This window comes from Myodes glareolus, chromosome 25 (genome assembly GCF_982192425.1).
Source record: "Myodes glareolus chromosome 25, mMyoGla1.1, whole genome shotgun sequence".
In the NCBI taxonomy this organism is placed as follows: Eukaryota; Metazoa; Chordata; class Mammalia; order Rodentia; family Cricetidae; genus Myodes; species Myodes glareolus.
The window spans coordinates 34440567-34460668 of NC_142050.1; the positions used below are offsets into that span (position 1 = coordinate 34440567).

Genomic DNA, 20102 nt, shown 5'->3' on the forward strand with positions numbered 1-20102 from the left:
GTTTGGACCAAGGTATTTCCTTCCCATTAGTAAAACTGCAAAAGGAAATGTTTGTTTTTTTTTTTAAAAAAATTGTTTTATTGAAAACAGCACCTACAATGATACGTTATCAAATGTGACATCCAAGTTAACTTACGCATATTCATAAATCATGCTCTGAGCCTCATAGTTTGACATAGAGTAAAATTTTTGGTATTTCTTATTTGGTAGTTGATACCTGCTTGGGGAGGAAGAGCCATTCTTCATTGGTGGTATGGTCAAAGGAGCTTTTAGGATTAGGGTTGGGTGTAAATCTGTGAGGAGCTACATTCTTTTCTTACTCCCTCAGGAAGAATAACATCTCTAAGGGTATGCAGCTTTGAACTAAAACAGAAGTTTACAATCATCAAATAATTGTTCTTGGGTCTATGGGCATAATTTTTAAAAGGGGTTCGCTGTCATAGCCATCAGACTCCTTGATCAAGAAGATATTAGTTGTTAATTTTCGTGTGATAAAACTGGATGCTTGGCATAAAAGCGACTGATACAAGGGGACTGATCGAATGAGAGCTCACCGAGGCCAGCTGGACTGGGACTGAACGAGCATGTGATCAAACCGGATTCTCTGAATGTGGCTGACATGGGGGCTGACTGAGCCCCCGAGGTCCAAATGAAGACTGAGAAACCATTGACAATGGCACTGGGTCTTGTTTCGTCTGCATGGACTGGCCTTTTGGGATCCTGGCCTGTTTGGATGCTCACCTTCCTGGACCCGGAGGGAGGGGGGAGGAACTTGGATTCCCCACAGGACAGGAAACCCTGACTGCTCTTGAGATTTTCTTGAATCCTGTGTTGAATGGAAGCAAATAAGAGAATAAGACATTGGATTAATTCTGGAAAAAAAACAAAACAAAGAAATACTCAATTTGTTTTCTAATGTTTTGGGAGCAATACAGAGTGCATGCTTGGTTCTTCATATTGTTTCTTTCAGTTGTTCTGTAGTTGTTTATTAGAACCGCCTTCTAAATTAAAATCAGCTTAATCATCGGGACTGACCACCTGAAAGGAGCCTACTGTATTATGTTCCTATAAAAAATTGAGAATGGTGCATTTTATTTTCTACAATATTAGATCAATTCACTATGAAAGGGGCTTCAGCAGATCACAGACCCAGCCAGGAAAAGAGATAAACTTCTGTTTTAGGTTTTGCAAAGCTAAAGCTTTAACTACCACATCCACAAACATATCACAGTCATCCCATAAATAGAAGTTGCCAGAAGAAGAGCTGTGTCACCCTTACAAAGTGAGAAGCCAGCCTTTTGCTGGCACCTCCCATAGCTAGATAACCAGGACCTTCTCTATTGCTTCCTTCAAAAAGAAAGGCACACTAGACCTATGTTGTTCTTCATGTCTGGACGTTGCTTACGGGAGGCCAGCTGTGTGGCTTGAAATTTCCCTTTCTATATCTTTCTGTAGTATGTTATCACGGTGTACTGATCTTTCCTGGGAGACTTTCCTAACCCATGGCTTTTAGAATAAGAGAAAGACTGTTTTGTTTCCCTCTCATTAATGTCACAATCCTTCCCTACTCAGCAATTATGCAACATATGTGTGCATATATATGCATACATACAGGGGTTGGGTGAAGATTCAGGGGCAAAATCTCCTAGCTTCTCATTTCCTGCCATCTTGAGATGTGCTACAGCCTAAGTAATTGCAAAGATATCTGCGAACTTTTTTAAAGGTCTCACTGTGAATACTCCCATCTCATCTCAGCAGAGAATTTGTGCTAAACCTCCTTTGACTGGTAATCTATAGATGCTGCTAAAAATTGACTTTCTACCAGACTTCAGCATTTGCTCCTGTCCATGTTCCAGTCATATATTGGAATATCTTTCCTTACAAAGCATTGTTTATGAATGAAAATTTTGTTTCAAGGCCTATATATGAACTGCTCAAAGTCTATTTATTTATTTATTTATTTATTTGGTTTTGTTTTTTGAGAGACAGAGTCTCAGTATGTAACTCTGGATTGGTGCGGGAGAATTGTCTGTATTCTGTTTTAAATAAACGCTGTTTGGCCAGGCAGGAGGTGTAGGTGGGAAAACCAGGCAGGAAGTGGAAATGATGCAAGGAGAGCAGGAGAATTCTGGGGAGGAGGAAGTTGATTCCTCCCACTCCTACCCAGATCACTGAAGCAGCAGGATGTGAGCTGCCCCACTGAAAAGGTACTGAGCCACATGGCTAACATAGATCAGAAAAATGGGTTAATCAAGATATGAGAGTTAACTAATAAATAGCCAGACCTAATGGGCCAATCAGCTTTATAACTTATTTAGATCTCTTGTGTGATTTTTCTCTGGGACTAAATAGCTGGGGAGCTGGGCAGGACAGAAACCCCCAACAAACAAACAGGCCCCCTCATGTTATACTGGATAGCATAGAACTCCATATATCTGCCTTCCTTTGCCTCCTGTATGATGAAATTAAAAGTGTGTACAATTATCCTTGCATCAATTGCTCAAATTTTAGCAGCCATTTACTATATGGCATGGAAGAGATGAAGGCAAATAAATTCTGCTTGGCTCGTTTCCAAGCCCAGATGGTACAGTTCAAGAAGACAAGTGTCATTTCTGTTATATCTTCATACTGGGTTCAACCGACACAAAACTTGTCTCTTAGAGAAAGGCGAAGGTCAGGACTTCATACTCATTAGTACAGAGCTCAGGTTTCATGAAAGACGTGATGCCAAAGAGTGTTTGGAGCAACTGGAGGTGAAGGGGCTGGGAGTTCAGCCCATTAGGATGCACAAGACCCTGACTTCATTCTTCAGCAGAGTCTGGAGACAAAGGGGGCGGTGTCAGGGACAAGTAAATATTTAAATGGTTTTTAACCGATATAAAAGGAAAGAGGAGGGCATCAGAGAAGAAAGGGTTGGAGCTATAAGGGATGGCCAACTATATTACACACATTTGGTGACGATGTAATTCCCCCAGCATTGTCAACAAGAAATGGTTTTATTCCAAGCACTTAGAAGAGTTGACTACTCTGGTTTCAAACATAGACTTCTTCATTCTTTCTGACCAACGTGCTTCCTATTGGGACTCTAAATTAGTGCTTTAGATACATGAATCTTTGCTGACTCGATGCATCTTTTTATGCTCCATCTAAACTGCCATTCGATCATTTAGCAAAAACTTTAATCTTCTCAACGCTCTTGGGTTTCAAATTTTTGTGAGATAACACTGTGGTCATTTTGCAGAGTTCTAGAAATAGGCTGCAATCAGGCTCTGGGGAAACAATCATTTCGTGTTTCGATTGGAAACAATAAAAATAGTTGCTGCCCATTACTTTATATACTTCATTACTATTTTATTTTTATAGCCCCATTGACTCTGGTATGAATCATAAGTCTATGAAGCAGGTGTCATTTGTGTCATTGAAAAATTGGAAGATCCAAAGTTTGGATCTTTCAGAGGTGAATTCATTTCTCTGGTTCCAGACAGTTACATTCTAGAGATTGCAGACAGAAGAAAGATAAATAGTCTTTGTTGTACAGTCCTGTGTTTCAAATAGTAATAACCATTAAAGCCATGTCTATAAAACCAATGCTACTCATTTGTACTTTTCAGAGAAATGTGTGTTTTTATGGAATGTGCCCCTGATGAGTAAAGCTTCCTTTCTTTTCATAAATTGTGCACCCTCAGACACATTTATAATAAATATACGCCCAAGTACAATCGAGTGTCTTACTCTCTACCCAGTTCTTGCAAACCGTGCTGTCCAAGCTTCCCATTACACTCATAGGAAATGTCACTTGTGTGTGCACTGTTCACTCTGTGCACAATTTATGATACCATGTATCTTTTTCCTGGTTGCAGTGGTCCACCCTTCAAGGGCCAACATAAAGCCTTCCAACTACTCCTAAATGAAATTCCATCTTGTCTCCCACCAAGGTTTGTATCTTTGAACTATAACCCAAAGCTGCATGTTGACACATGGCTCTATCTCAGCCCCCAGCAGAAGGCATGAACACCCTGGAAAATTCTCCCTAAAGGGTTGTGTTGTTTGTAATTGCTCAGCTTCTAGAGAACAACAACTTTCATTCTAGAATTTTCTATCAGACTTATAACAAACCTCAATTCCTCTGCAAATTTGATTCGCATTTTTAATTCAAAGCAATGAATTAACTAATTTAGTGTTATTAAACCAGCATCCTGCCAATTGCAGGGAGGAAAAACACCCCACAAAAACAAAATTTAAAAAGCCACTACATAGTTCTAGCTACTTGAGACAGAGAGAGAGCTGCAGATACAGCTGTGAAATCTCAGGCAGCTTCTCACAGCTCTGCAGCCACTGGTTCATTTCCTCCTCTGCTCTTCCTGGAGGGGTCACAACCACCTGTAGACACAGGGTTTCCTCTGATTGGATATTTGATCTGGACTACACAGGGCAGTATATGTTTCAAGATGTAGTTTTAGGCCCATGCATTTTACTGTAGTAGGAGTAGGAGCTGCTTGTTCATCAGGCTACTCAGAACCGAAATAATCACACAGAAACTGTATTAGTTAAATCACTGCTTGGCCCATTAGCTCTAGCTTTTTATTGGCTAACTCTTATATTAATTTTACCCATTTCTATTAATCTGTATATTACGATGTGGCAGTGGCTTACCAGCAAAGTTTTGGCATGTCTGACTCTGGCGGGGGGGTCCATGGCGTCTCTCTAACTCCACCTCCTTTCTCCCAGCATTCTGTTTAGCTTCTCCTGCCTATCTAAGTTCTGCCTTGCTATAGGTCCAAAGCAGTTTCTTTATTCATTAATGGTAATCAAAACACACAGAGGGGACTTCCACATCAATTGAGATGCACTTTCCTGAATAAGAGAAAAAAGTAATCAAACGATGACCCTCGTCTGTTTCAGAGATCTGTCAAATTCAGTGTAGGAGACAATCGAAAACAATGTGCTTGTCCACATACGATGTGCTTTTGAAAAGCTCAAAGCCTAACCATTCCCTGGCTTCACTGTGCTTATATACATCCAGACCCCTTTTGTCTTTGGCAGGGAGAACACTGTGTGTGAAGAAAAACTAAAATATGACGTGCACGAAGTGAGAAAGCTAGGATTCTCGTAGAACCACAGCTGCCTGTTAGCCATGACATTTTTCTAGGGCAAGTGGTGTTTACAATGTGTTTTGAACAAGGGAAAAGATAGCATGGCTGACATGGACTGGAAGCTTGTCCCAGAATCACTAAGAATAGTGTCGCATTTGACAGGCAGCCAACACAGCCAGCACGCTTACCCTGCAGTCAGCTTGTGCATAATCCTGATGTTTTTCACATTGAAAGAATTCCTGAACCCTGTGTGTACTGCCCCGAGGATCAGAACGCTGCTTCAGCTGCTTCCGTTCTTCTGTCATTTGCTTTCTGTTTTTTGTTTTTTAACAAAGTACAAAATAGGCATGGATCTTAAAGGTACAACAGCTTTCAGCACGACTTTTTTTTTTTTTTTCCTTAAATACAAAATAAATTGTATTTTTTTTTGTTTTTAGTTGTTGATGGTGGTGCTGTTTTTCTAGGCAAGGTTTCTCTGTGTTACATCCTGGCTGTCCTGGAACTCACTTTGTAGACTAGGTTGGCCTCAACCTCTCTAAACTCTGCCTGCCTCTGTCTCCCAAGTGCTGGGATTAACCATGAAGCTTTTAAGAAATTAAGGCTGTAGTTCAGTGATAGAGTGCTTACCTAGTGTGCATGAGGTGCTGGGTCCAATCCCCAACATCACAGAAAGAAAAGAAAATGTGAATTAAAATGGAAAACAGGATTTCACTTGGATGTGACGGCAGTGGTGGTGCCAATGGAGACCACAGTAATCCAGATTTTTGTCTACTGCATATCTAACAAAGTCTGCCATTTTTGTGATACAGTTTTCTAAATGCAAAAAGCTCACACAAATACAAAAAGCTCACACATTTCTTTGAGAATATTACTGAGACATTTTCTTTGGAAAAAAAAAACGTGTTGATTCATCTTGGGTAAATAAGTATGTGTGGGTCTTCTTTTATGTTTTTTAACTTTCGGGTTCTCAAATTGAAAGTCTTAGAGCAGTGGCCCCCAAACCACTAAATTGCAGTTCCTTGAGAACAAACATGATGGCACATAACCTGGAGAACTGCAAGAAAAAAAAGGAGGCAGGTATGGTGGATGAGAGGCAGAAAAGGAAAGGCGAGGAGATGAGTGGATGATATTTAGGGAAGACATACCAAGGAACCTCTGTTGATTTCTTTCCATTCTAGTCAACCTTCCTCCGAAATCCTTAAGCCTTGGCACCTGGCCCCACGTCTATCCATCTTTCCAACGTCATAGGTAGCCGGTGAGTCTCATTGTCAGTCTCTCTTAGATTAGAAATCTCTTGCAGGTGAAAACACGGCCTATTTTCTATGGGTTCTCGTTTGTTCTACACTTCCACCCCCTTAGCCTCTGATGGCATTTGAGGACCTGATCATAGCAGTGCTTCAGAAGACATTAAGAGGACTAAGAGAAGCAAGGCCTTTGTGCTTCCCTGTGACCATCCCCACTGCAAGCACTACCAAAGGGAATGCAGGAGTTGGTGAGGAAGGCGTCGGGACCCGTGCTGACTCACAGTGTCTCGTCTCAAAGGAGAATCAGGTTGAAGGGGGGAAATTGGAAATGTGCTCCATGTCTGTGCAACCCTGTCCCAGCTCCCAGGAGGAGGTGGACTATTAACACAGCCAGTTCTGTAAGGACAGACTGGTTCGTGACTCATCGACCAGTAAAAGTTAACAACACATAAGATAAAAACCAACCAAGTCAGCCTTAGCTGCACCAGTGTTAAACTATGTGAAATACAGCATTTCTCAGGAACAGGGACTTTGCTCCCTGACACTTCTTGGAATAAATTACTCCTTTTTTTTCTTAAATTTGTTTGGTTTTACAGTGTTGATGGAAAAAAACAACATACTCAATATCAGAACCCACGCTATTCGTTAATTAATAGGGTTAAGTGAGGGTTGCTAAGACCTAAAACAGATCATGGATTCTACCACAATGACCATCCCTTCCATGGCAAAAAGTAAAAATGACATTTATAATATCATTTATCAGATTAACACACAGCATGTTTGTTTATAAATACTACAAAGCAAAGAAAAATAATAAGCTTAATTTTCATTTTAATCAATGACAACACAGTACAAGAATACTGCATCTCATTCTTAAGACAGGAAACTAAGTTTTCCATATGATCCCCTGCTAACCATTCAGTGGGTGAAGCCTCGTCTCCATGGCACTCTGATGCTTTCTGTAGTGCCCCATCAAATTAACCTTGCTTCATAGTTTCTACAATAGTATTTTGTGCCCTAAGCCTTCTATATAATATAATATAATATAATATTGTTGGACAGACTTTCAAGTATCTCAGAATATCTTATTATATTTATCTCTTATAAATGCTAAAGGTTGACAAGGGTTAGTCATGAGGATGATTGTGACATTGTGCTTTCCTACCCTACTCTCAAATCTCTCAAATCCATGACTTCTGCTACAACTGTTCCTCTCTCTCTCTCTCTCTCTCTCTCTCTCTCTCTCTCTCTCTCTCTCTCTGTGTGTGTGTGTGTGTGTGTGTGTGTGTGTGTGTGTGTGTGTGTGTGTGTTTAGGCTGAAAACGCGGGACTGGATAACCTATCAGGGACTCAGGAAACTAATTCTTCCTCCATCAGCAGCCCGTCTTAGATTTTCCTGATTTTCTTTCCAGTCTTCTAAAGCACTGAAGTGTCAGGCTGCCAAGTCAAGGCCGGATATAGTAAAGATAAGCGATATCAGACTTCAGATAAACCTGAAGATAAACTGGGCACTAACTCTCCACACCTCTGACCAACGTCAACTTTATGAGTAAAAAAGTGAGACTGGTGCTTTTTAAACTTACAAAAATTATATGAAATACTGAGTAAAACCTTGTACTACTTAGGCTGCTCACACATTGATCAAGTCATGTAGCTCATTCGACCCTGAACGCACTTTGGGCAGAGCTGCGACCAGGGCTGTGCTGCCCCAGGCAGACAGAAGTCTCATCTGTATCGTCTATTTCTCCACTACTCTCTATACATATCAGAATTTATGTTTTATAACTGTAATTGGCTTTCTCCAAAAGAATTCAGAGTGGATGTGAGTGAACTGTGAGAGAGCACTTTTCAATGCATTTGGGGATATAGTGGCTGCCGTGTGTGTGTGTGTGTGTGTGTGTGTGATGGAAACCTGGGCATTTCACATGCTAAACAGACACTCTGGCACTGAGCTACCTCTGTCTCCCCGCCCAGTATTTTTGGTGATATAATTCGATAGTGATTAATTTTAGAAAATGTTTAGAACTATAAATGCCACATTTTTTATGTGTCAAACACATTTACTAATTCCAAGATTTATTGCCAGCATTTCCCCTCAAAGATATAGTACTGCTGTCTATACATGATGCTCGCACTTTTGTATAAACCAAGAACCAAACTTGATATCTGGACATCAGGCTTCATCTTGCAGGTCACTGCTGTTTGCAAATGGTTTCGGCTCATGGAAGTATTTTTTAGATAAGCATTGGTTATTAATTGGTAACAGAGTCTGCAGAGAGAGCCACTAGTTTGAAGATCAAGTAATTTTTCATCTTTGGTCCTTTGATCAGTATGTGTCATAAAAACACCAGCCACCCCAGGACTTGCTCTGAGGAGTAATTATGCTCACAATGTGCTAATTGTTCTTTGGATGATTTTCTTGATTACACTGTTGGTGACAGTTCACTAAGATCGATAATGAGAATTTATTACATCTACCAACTCATTCTACCCCAGAGTTTCCCATCCATACACAGCTCAAACACACGTGGATTTAGCCTTTTCTGTTGGCCATTGTGAAGGGTTGAGAAGTGATGCATTTACATCTTCTTGGCAGATTTAAATATTTAACAGCGTGTGTCTAACGCTTAGCCTTTATGGACTACCATTCAGGGACATAATATCACTTTAATCCTTGCTACAACGCTGAGAAAAAACAGTTTGAGAAAGTAAAGTTTATTGAATTTTAGCAGCAAACTCGAAATACACAGCTAATAATTTAAAAATGACACAAATGCCCAAACTTTGTGACAAAAACATAGAACTCTGTGTGTTCCTCTCTGTTATGTGTACAAGGGAACTAGGTGAAGAAAAGTTTTCTTCTCATGCTTCCAAAATATAATCAAGTTCTTGTTAGAAACTAAATTGTGGAATACCACATTTCACATTTATTGAATGCTTTGAAGTTCATTGAAATTGTGGACCTCTTCTTCATTTGTGATGTAACTTTATTACTTTAATGGCCACATAAATTTGGGAAACAGGAGTAGTGAGAGGTTGGCAGAAGCCAGTTATTCTCTGTCAGAGAAGAGAAACAACCCCACATAGTGTGTATGTCCTGTTGAAAGAAAAGATGTCCCTGCTTCAAATACTTGTTCTTGCTTCCAAGTGACATTTCCATGTCAGCATCGCCATAGCCTAGTGGGTAGCTCTGAAAACTGCTGAGTTGCAATAGTGACTGTAATTCACATCACATAGAGTTCCCCATGTTCAGCATGGATAAAGGTCCCAGGCTCACTAAGCAATCTGTTCTAACTAGCAACCTCTGCATAGATGACACCATTACACGGTTACTCAGAAGTTTCTCATTAAGTGAAATTCTTCCAAGGAGAAGGGAGACAGAGGGAGGTCATCAAAGAACTAGAAGTATTAGGTAAGGTACTGATTTTAGTTGTAAATTGTGTACTCACTGTCCTAGTGATAAAGAAGTCCCTTAAACTCATTTGTTATCTCAACTTTCTGCTTTCTACAAGGGAGATGATATAATATATTGCAAGGACTTTGTGTAGCCTTTAACAGTTACTGAGAAAACACCTACATGAGAGACCCAAGGCTGCATTTTCTTTTATGATTTTTAGTTAAAGGCGATTCATAACCCTTGTAAACAAGAAAAAGGAAAAGTACAGCATTGTAGCATGCCTATCACTGACTTGATGTGTGGTGCTATGTCACTGTCTGCAACCATCTGGGCCATAGCTTCCTCTTCAGCAAAGCAGAAGGTTTGTCAAAGAATAGTTAAGCAATAGACTTAATAGTGGCTTGAAACAAAGAAAACATTTGGAAAATTGGTAGAATCACATCAATAATAAGGGATGATTCTTTTACAAGGGATGGAATTTTTAAAATCCTAGTGCTAAGCGGAGATGATTACAATTGTAGAACAGAACTGAGAATAACAAATTTACTTTGGTTGGGTGCACTGGCTAGTATATTGTCTTTTTATCAGTGTTTTCATCAATATTAATAAGGTAAAGGCTCAAAATGCCAAAAGGGAAATTGTTATTGACTATAGAAGTTACACATACAATTTTGTGTTCTGTCCTAATGTTTTGGCTCTCGCTGGTTTGTTAGCTTTTATTTCAAAGCCAGAACTTTCTGATTGTTTTGGACAGTTTTAACTATAAACTTGATTTAGTTAACTCAACTCATAAGAATTTGTTAATGTAAACAAACAGACACATAGACATACAGATGCTCATATCTGTATATGAAGTCACTCCTGGCATTATTGGGTCATAAACTTATAGCCAAGTCAACCGTTAAGAAAAATTTTCAATTCTCTATCTAAAGTCTTTGCCTCATGGGTGGGTCAAAGAGGATACAGTAAATATTAAGGACACAGAAGAGTGATTGGGAAGTTTATCAAAAGGAAGGAAGCTGATGTGTACTTAAACTAATGTTTCTATTACATTTGTTAACTTCATTTTATTTCCCTACAGGTTTAAATGTTTATTTGGACACTTGGTTACTGAACACAAAATGAATAACTCAACAAACTCAACTAACAATGGCTTGGCTATTAGCAGTCCTTACAAGACATTTGAAGTGGTATTTATTGTCCTTGTGGCTGGATCCCTCAGTCTGGTGACCATCATTGGGAACATCCTGGTCATGGTTTCCATTAAAGTCAACCGTCACCTTCAGACAGTCAATAATTACTTCTTGTTCAGCCTTGCCTGTGCTGATCTCATCATAGGTGTTTTCTCCATGAACTTGTACACTCTCTACACTGTGATTGGCTACTGGCCTTTGGGACCTGTCGTATGTGACCTTTGGCTAGCCTTGGACTATGTGGTCAGCAACGCCTCTGTTATGAATTTGCTCATCATCAGCTTTGATAGGTACTTCTGTGTCACCAAACCTCTGACCTACCCAGTTAAGCGGACCACCAAAATGGCAGGCATGATGATTGCAGCGGCCTGGGTCCTTTCCTTCATCCTCTGGGCTCCGGCAATTCTCTTCTGGCAGTTCATCGTAGGGGTGAGAACTGTAGAGGACGGGGAGTGTTACATCCAGTTCTTTTCCAATGCCGCTGTCACCTTCGGCACTGCCATTGCAGCCTTCTATCTGCCCGTCATCATCATGACTGTACTGTATTGGCATATATCCCGGGCGAGTAAGAGCAGGATAAAGAAGGAAAAGAAGGAACCTGTGGCCAACCAAGAGCCAGTGTCTCCAAGTCTGGTGCAAGGAAGAATTGTAAAACCAAACAACAACAACATGCCGGGTGGTGACAGCGGTCTGGAGCACAACAAAATTCAGAACGGCAAGGCTCCCCGGGATGGTGTGACTGAGAACTGCGTTCAGGGAGAGGAGAAGGAGAGCTCAAACGACTCCACCTCGGTCAGTGCTGTGGCCTCCAATATGAGGGATGATGAAATAACCCAGGACGAAAACACAGTTTCTACTTCTGTGGGTCATTCCAAAGATGACAACTCCAAGCAAACGTGCATCAAAATTGTCACCAAGACCCAGAAAGGGGATGCCTGCACCCCAGCGAGTACCACTGTAGAACTCGTGGGGTCTTCAGGTCAGAACGGGGATGAAAAGCAGAACATTGTGGCCCGCAAGATTGTGAAGATGACCAAGCAGCCTGCCAAAAAGAAGCCTCCTCCATCCCGGGAAAAGAAGGTGACCAGGACAATCTTGGCTATTCTGTTGGCTTTCATCATCACCTGGGCGCCATACAATGTCATGGTGCTCATCAATACCTTCTGTACACCCTGCATCCCCAATACGGTGTGGACAATTGGCTACTGGCTCTGTTACATCAATAGCACCATCAACCCTGCCTGCTATGCACTTTGTAATGCCACCTTCAAAAAGACTTTTAAGCACCTCCTTATGTGTCACTACAAGAACATAGGCGCTACACGGTAAAAGACCTTTACGAAAGAACTGCTTTCAAGTGGGACTTGGGATGAGGAACAGAGACAAAAAAAAGCCGTCTGTTTATAGTGATCTCCATTGCACTTTACAGTCTCACTACAAATGTGCAATTAAGGAGCTTCAGAATGACACTCTTACCGTGCCCATGCTTCAGTTTGAAGAAAAGAAAAGAAGTCAACTTGTACCTTATAAACGCTGCCAGTTTAGGAGACAATGAAAGAGACACAATGAAATTGTGGATCTGAGAAACAATCTATGCTGTCTCCTACTCTCTTGAAGAAGGGCTTCTGAATCTGCAATTTCATGTCTCTGCACAGAAGAATGACCTTGTTTGTTCTTCCTGTTGCCCCCATGTGTCTAGATGAGGAAGAAATGACCTGCTAACACAGAGACCTAGACACAACGAAGCAGACACTATACAATGAATGGTATGAAGAAAGAAAATCAAATAGGAATCAAAAACGATCTATAGAGCATTGAGCACTTTCTAGGCTATGTTGTGCTCTCTGATGGGTTTCAATGTAATCTCTGCTTATCTCTTCTCTCCTCCCCTTTCCCAACATGAAAAGCAAGAAATCATAACAACGGAAACCCAGCTAAGTCATACTATTTTTTCTACTATTTTTGTAGGTTCTGGTTTTATATTGGGTATGGATAATACCTGCAGGACTTCTCCTTAATCTGGCCAGAGTCGACCATAAAAGTGGGCACTCTGCCTCTCCCCACTGTGTCCTTGCATTGCTCGAGGATGTACAAGCCTATAAGGATTTCATTCACTTGAGTTCCTTTGTGTGGAATATTTTCACCCATCTGATTTTTTCTTCTAAACTAACCTATCTTAATAGATTAGTCTGCCTAAGACATAAATATGCTTGGGAAACCAAAGTCATTTAAAATTAAATTTTAATTACTTTAGAAAATGGTCAGTCTAGTTGGGGAAAGTTCACTGAGGTCAGATGAATTTTGAAATGAGAAAAACAGAAGGTCAGAAGGGTGGTCTGTTTGAAATTGAACCTTCCTGACCTATGTGTCTGACCATGTTAAAGTGTACAACATGAACTCCTGAGAGTCAGCAGGAAGACGATGCTGCTTTGCTCATTTGAAATCTTAAACAAGATTAGTTTACTGTGTCAACCCCAAGAAGAAGAGACATTATATTCCATGTCTGTTAATAGATGATATTCAAATTATACTCAAATGGGGTTTTCTATAACCAAACTAAGACACAGGGGTTGGGGATAGGGCCATGCAGAAAATATTTACCGATATTACCTGTTTCATGTTCTTCAAATTGTCTTCAAATCTCTATAAGATTATATTGCTTCAAAATTCTCTAATCAGGAGAGTTATATTAATCTTTGTGGTATAAATGTAGTGGATAGCCAAACAAAGGCAAAACATGCCCACAGGATCTGATGGGAGTGTTTATGTGGTTTTCGTCATGCTATTTTTTCGCTGTATAATCTGATCACAGATAGCTGTCACAGACATGATTAGTAAAGAACAACATTAAACAGATCATATCTGTGTAGGAAATCCATTCTTGATACTCTAAATAAATACAGAATTATATCACCCCACATTTAACTAGTTCTTTTCTCCCCATTATATGTTATGGTCTTCCAATCAGATTTTCGAAGTGTGGGCCTAATGGATAGAAATTAAAGGTATAAATTTCTTTTTTCAAAGTTCAGAGTTTCACTGATGAGCTTTGATTACTTCTATGTCCGCCCCAAGATTATTACAAGGCAAATTGATCAGTCTGAAGTCCTAAGACTTATGAAAGGTATCTTGTGTGGTTTTGCACATGAGCGTCATCTCACCAACTGGAAGACAAGGGATATGGCAACAGCAACAAAAAGTGTTGTAAGCTAATAAGAGACAAATTGCTAATGATGTATGTATTTATCCTTAATGAACATAACTTCTTGTTTGAATAATTTTGGTTGTTTTTACCTGAAAATCTCCTATGTGTACAATATAGCATTGGTTCAAACAGATTTATTTACTCTATAATTAGCTGATGTAGTTCCTTTAGTTCAGAATCACTAAAATGTAAAGTCTGAATTTTAAGATCACATTTATTTTTTGTGTTGTTTCTTCAACTAGTTGAGTGGAGAAGACTCCATTCCAATGTGCTTCTTGGTCTCCTGTTAGAAAAATGATCCGTTAGCTAACTTTCATTTAAAATTGGTTATGTTCCATTGCGATGCAGATATGACTTCCATCAGAACCACCACTTTGGAGGCCAGGATTCAGGGTTTATCTCTGTTTAGTTTAAACCCAACTCACCATGAGCCAATCTTTGTCTTGCTCTGTGTCTCTATTGTATCTTTCCTTTGATGCATTCTGTGCCTGATAATTTGCCACAGCTTCCGCAACTTTATTCAATGGGAATCTGTCAAAGTCACGGAAAGAATGAAGACAGACCAACAACCACAGAAACTTTCTCTACCAGGATCAGATGATAAAGGAAGGACATTGAATTAAAGTGAGACTATCTTCAAACATCTGTCTCTAATGTTGCTGGACTTGCTTGTTTTTATGACTCTCGAGCAGAGGCAATTTTTACCCTATGGACACTTAGTGATCTGTAGAGCCATTTTGGCCATCACAAGTGGGAGTAGGCATTTGTATGTAATGAGAAGGGACTTTGAATGCTGCTGCACAGGTTACAATGCACAAGATAGGCTTCCTCACCCCCTTCCAAAGAAAATGATCTGGCTCAAAATGGCAATGGTAGCAGGACTGAGAAAGACTGGTTTCTAATAAGGAATTTCTGGAGCTTCCTTTCTTAATCATCATATTAAAAAAAGGATTAATGCAAATTGCGTACTTGTTAGACTAAAGCAAAACTCACTCATCATCTATCAGAAATGCTCCCCCACTAACTATGGGATTTGGAACTCACAGATAAAAGCACAGACCACATCTACAAACCAAAACTAGCAGCTCTCACCCACCTAAAACACTGTGGCATCTTAACATCTGGTTACAACATCATGGATGCTAGTTGAGAGACTGCAAGGCTGTCCACGAACATAGCTGCTTCTAGTATGATCAGTTTCTACTGAAAACATCTTTCTTTTCCAAACTAATGAAGAGCCCTTTAAAGAAACAACATGACTCGCCTCCTTTGCTTTCCCTGGAAATGTCAGTAGCTCTCAATCCTTTATTTTTCTCCTCGTAGTAATAATGTAACTATCCCAGAGAGGTATTGTAGAAAGAGAAGATTAAGAGAATGAAAAGAGATAGTTTATGTCTGGAGAAAAGAACTGACTGCCTCTTGACCAGTTCATCTTTCCCTTAATGACAGATTCCAAGTACTAAGACAAGGTCACCAATACAGTAAGTAATCTGCCACATCCTTTCACGGTCTGCCACTCACTGCTTTTGATCCTGAAGAGATGGCATGAGGGGAGACTGAATTTCAAGATGATACCAACAGTTATTCGGCAGTGCAGTCAACTTTTATTTTTTTATTTAGTTCATGGACAGTTGCTCCCCTCCTCGATTTGATAAGATCTCTGTCAGCAACCACCATAACGCTGGTGTTGCAAATAGATTAGAAAGGCACCCGCAGCTGGATAAACTTGTGCGACATGTATTCTCAGCATGTATATACAACGCCATGCCTCTCCAGTAGGCTTCCCTTAAGAGGGTGCACGCTGTAGCATGAACTCTGTGTATATTTAATCTATCCTCCCGTAATATGCTGTATGCTTCCTATATATATTCTATAAATAAAATGTATAATAGAAATACATATTTCTGTATGCAAATAAATATATTATACACAAAATTGTAACAGGCACTCTGGCATATGTGTTGTTTCATAGAATAAGAGGAGAGTTAATGCCCTCCATTTTCAAGGAAAATCATATTTTGCATCAAAGGAAGAGATTTAAGAGCAGCCAAACTCACATCCACATTAATATTCAACTGATTTATCATTGAGTGTCTGGCACTGATTTTAGACATCTCTTGGAGGAATACATTAATAAATCTTTCTGGTATCGGCCCATGTGACAGCCAAGATTTCATTCCCTGAGCCTGTCAAGCCTGCAGTGAGAACCTTCCCAGCTGCTGTGGGCCCCACAGCTGTGTTGATCTCCTGTCTGATTGCCCTGATGAGGCTGCAACCAACCCATTCTCAAAGAGTCGCACTCTCTTCCAAATTAACTGATTTTAGTGAAATGAAAAATAATCACACTGGGAGAAAAGGATGACCTTCAGAGGGTTTTTTTCCCCCCATGACAAACAAGGTAAAGATGGCTCAGGCTGTGTGCCTCAGAAACCACTGTTTCAGCATGGGGCCAACAGTACAGCCACCCCTCCATGGCACACCAGAAAACCTTAATGAACTACAAAATGGCAGCTTTCCCAAAGAATTTACAAATAGATGGTTTGTTTCAGAGTATCTACATTTTCTCCGCATCGCTCCCTTTTCTTTCTTCGTTCATTGTACTATCTACGTTCCTCAGAACATGCCTATGACCTAGAGCTTAAGTTTATTATTATAAGGGATACAGGTTAGACAATCTCAAGAAATATTTACATCTTACCAACATTGTGGTTATATTACAGTATAAACACCAAGGCATGCATTGGTATGTAGTAAGGAGGCTGCTTCTTTGTCTCAGCCACCCAGAACTGAAATAATCACACAAAAACGTATTAATTAAATCACTGCTTGGCCCCATTAGCTCTAGCTTCTTATTGGCTGACTTTTACATATTAAAATAACACATTTCTATTCATCTGTGTATTGCCACGTGGCTGTGGCTTATTGGCTAAAGTTCCATCTGGCTCCGGTGGGGCTGCATGGCTTCTCCCTGACTCTTCCCTTCTTTCTCCCAGCATTCAGTTTAGTTTTGCCCCACCTAGCTCTGTTCTACTTTATCAGGCCAAGCCAGTTTCTTTATTCACCAATGATATTCACAACATACAGAGGGGAATCCCACATCATTGGTAGAGATTATTTCAATAATTTTAGTTTCATTCCATTCTCTTACTTTGGTGTCTCTTCACCAGCTCAGTTTTGTCCGCGTGACACAATTAAATCACAGGAACTGGTGTTCCCAAAGTGACAATTATAGAAAAACTATTGGGAAAAAATGGTGAGTTCCCATTGGTTTTCTCTTGCTCCGGTGAAATACGCTCACTTCATAGTCTAGAATTTAAATGATTTTGTGTAAATTAGGTGTTGGAAGTGAAACCTGCCTGAAGGTTATAAACACTGACACAGGGGAATCATCTTGTCATGTCCAGAAGAATTTTCCCATACTAACAGAACTGCAGTTCTCTCCAACAAAAGAAACAGTGTGGCCAGTAGTGGTATTTAGTATTCAGTTAGCTCTTTGGGTTTGATTACTTACTGTTGTTTGTTGTTTGTTTTCTGTTTCTGTTTTGTTTGTATTTAGAGATGGTGTCTCCAGTAATCCAGGTCAGCCTTGGACCTGTGATTTTCTGCCTCAGACTCCTGAGATGTCACACGCAGCTCAGCTGTTTAATCATTTAAGCAACACTATAGAACATCTGCTCTTTGAATTCCTGAATGCACCCATAAGAAACTACAAAGAGAGACGACGTTATACATATGTCTTCTATCTGGAAACTTACCTAAATTCTCACACTACCTAAGTCTTTGAAATGGGAATAAAATTGAGGTTTTTCTTGAGGGATTTAAAACTGAACACCTTTTAACACACTACAGTAAAGTGGGGACTTTGGGTGCCTCTGCTCAAAGCAAGGGCTTACAGAAATGGCTAACAAACTGGACAGTGTCTTCCCCACTGCACAAAGAGTAAAACTTAGCATGTACCTTGCAGTTTCTTTTCTCCTGTGCTACCTGCTCTCTTTGCTGTCCTCACTTGGAAGGCAGGCGCTTTCCCTGATGGTTGCCTCCATTAGCAATGCTGTGATGCGCTAGGCATCACCACACGTCTGATATCGCCTGGAACCTCTGTTGAAAGCAGATGGTTACCCCATGCCAAAGCTTTCCGAGGCTTGAGGGGCAGTCTGGGAATCTGTGTATCTAACACATGCTTGGGTGTTTCTCATGTAGATCACACTTTGAAATCAACTGACTGTCCTTCAATGGGAATTTTCATGACTCACAGTGATATACAAACAAGGTTTCTTCGCATTGTAGTCCTGTCTACATAAATGGAAGTTGTTTTCAGATAGAAGTTGGATGCTTGCTGACAAAGGGCTTCTCATATTTCCTCCCTTGGGGGTCTTTTTGCTGCTGTTCACCTTAACACTGGAGATTAAAAAGAACCACATTCATAAATGCTTGAAGAACAACTGGAGTTTTTAAATTTAAACACAAAAAGTGAGGCCCTAGGATCCTATGGTAGCACTGCTAAAAACACACAAACTTATTTTATATGAACACCTAAATGACTTATTTTTTGATATATTATGTATGGGAAACAGTCTTCACATGAGTTTTGAGAATGAATCATTTCATTAGAATGTTGTTTAGAATTGATGCCTAGCAAAGAAAAAAATGCATCTAGATATAAATTTGTCAACTTCTCTTTATACACACAAACACTTGTCTTAGATTGCTATTGCAGTGATAAAACCCCATGATCAAAAGCAACTCAAGGAGGAAATGGTTTTTTTGTTTGTTTGTTTTTGTTTGTTTGTTTGTTTGTTTGTTTGTTTTGGTTTACAGCTAGCACTCCATTATTAAGGGAGGCCAGGGCAGGAACTCAAAGCAGGGACTTTGAGGCAGGAACTGAAGCAGAAGCTATACAGGAATGCTGCTTACTGTCCTGCTCTGCTTTCTTTTTCACGCCAGGCAGGACCATCTACTCAGGGGTGATACTGATCACAGTGGGCTAAGCCCTCCATATTGATCATTAATTAAGAAAATGTTTTGGGTTTTTTGTTTCGGTTTGGTTTTTTGTTTTTCGAGACAGGGTTTCTCTCTGCAGCTTTGGAACCTGTCCTGCAACTCACTCTGTAGACCAGGCTGGCCTCGAACTCACAGAGATCTGCCTGCCTCTGCCACCCGAGTACTGGGATTAAATATGAGCGCCACCACCGTCCAGTCACATTTTCTCAGTTGAGGTTTATCTTCCCAGATCTCTGGCCAGTGCCAAGTTTACAAAAAAGCTAACTAGAACAATAGACCTCTTGTGAACACAACCTGTCAATATGTTACTATTAAACCATAAAATTGACATTTTTGTTTATCCCCCAAATAATATGTTAATACTGATATCACAACATAAAACATACTAAACCTGAAAAGTCTCAGTCTTAAAATTAAAATCAAACACTTGACAAGTTTAAGCTCTTTAAAATATCCAAAATATCCAATCACTCTAAACCCCCAAAGTCTCTAAAAGCCCAGAGTCTTTCAGCTGTGACATATATATATATATATATATATATATAGTGTGTGTATGTGACTGTATATATATATATATATAGTGTGTCTGTGTCTGTATATATATAGTGTGTATGTGTCTGTGTCTGTATATATATATATATATATATATATATATATATATATATATATATATATATATATGAAAGAAGAGAAAAAAGGAAAAAGGAAAAAGATCTGGGACACAGTTACAATCAGATCAAAGCAAAACGGAAACTCAACAGTGCGTTCAAGCATTCTTAAAACTTTCACACAACAGCTCATCAATTTTTTTTTCCCAGGAAAAGTTCCAAAGTCCTTCCATAATCCTCTCTGAACCGACATTGCCAAGCTTTTCACAGCAATATCCCACTCCTTGTAGCAATTTCCATCTTAAATAGATTTCCATTGCTGTAGAAAAAAAGAAAAATAGAAAAGAAAAAAAAGAAAAAA

General features: G+C 39.8%; 1 protein-coding gene across 4 annotated transcripts in view; it reads left to right on the top strand.

Moving 5' to 3' along the window:
* The window catches only part of Chrm2 (cholinergic receptor muscarinic 2), a 122813-nt gene extending 106746 nt beyond the window's left edge, over positions 1-16067 (top strand). For 3 of the 4 annotated variants that reach the window (XM_085683851.2, XM_085683850.2, XM_085683852.2), the window contains one exon: positions 10816-16067. In XM_085683851.2, the coding sequence (XP_085539977.1) occupies positions 10856-12256 (1401 nt within the window). In that variant the 5' untranslated portion in view covers positions 10816-10855 and the 3' untranslated portion in view covers positions 12257-16067. Of the gene's footprint in view, positions 1-6287; positions 6349-10815 lie in introns of those variants that run through there. The other variant, XM_085683853.2, reaches the window with a different exon arrangement.
* The last annotated feature ends 4035 nt before the right edge of the window (positions 16068-20102 follow it).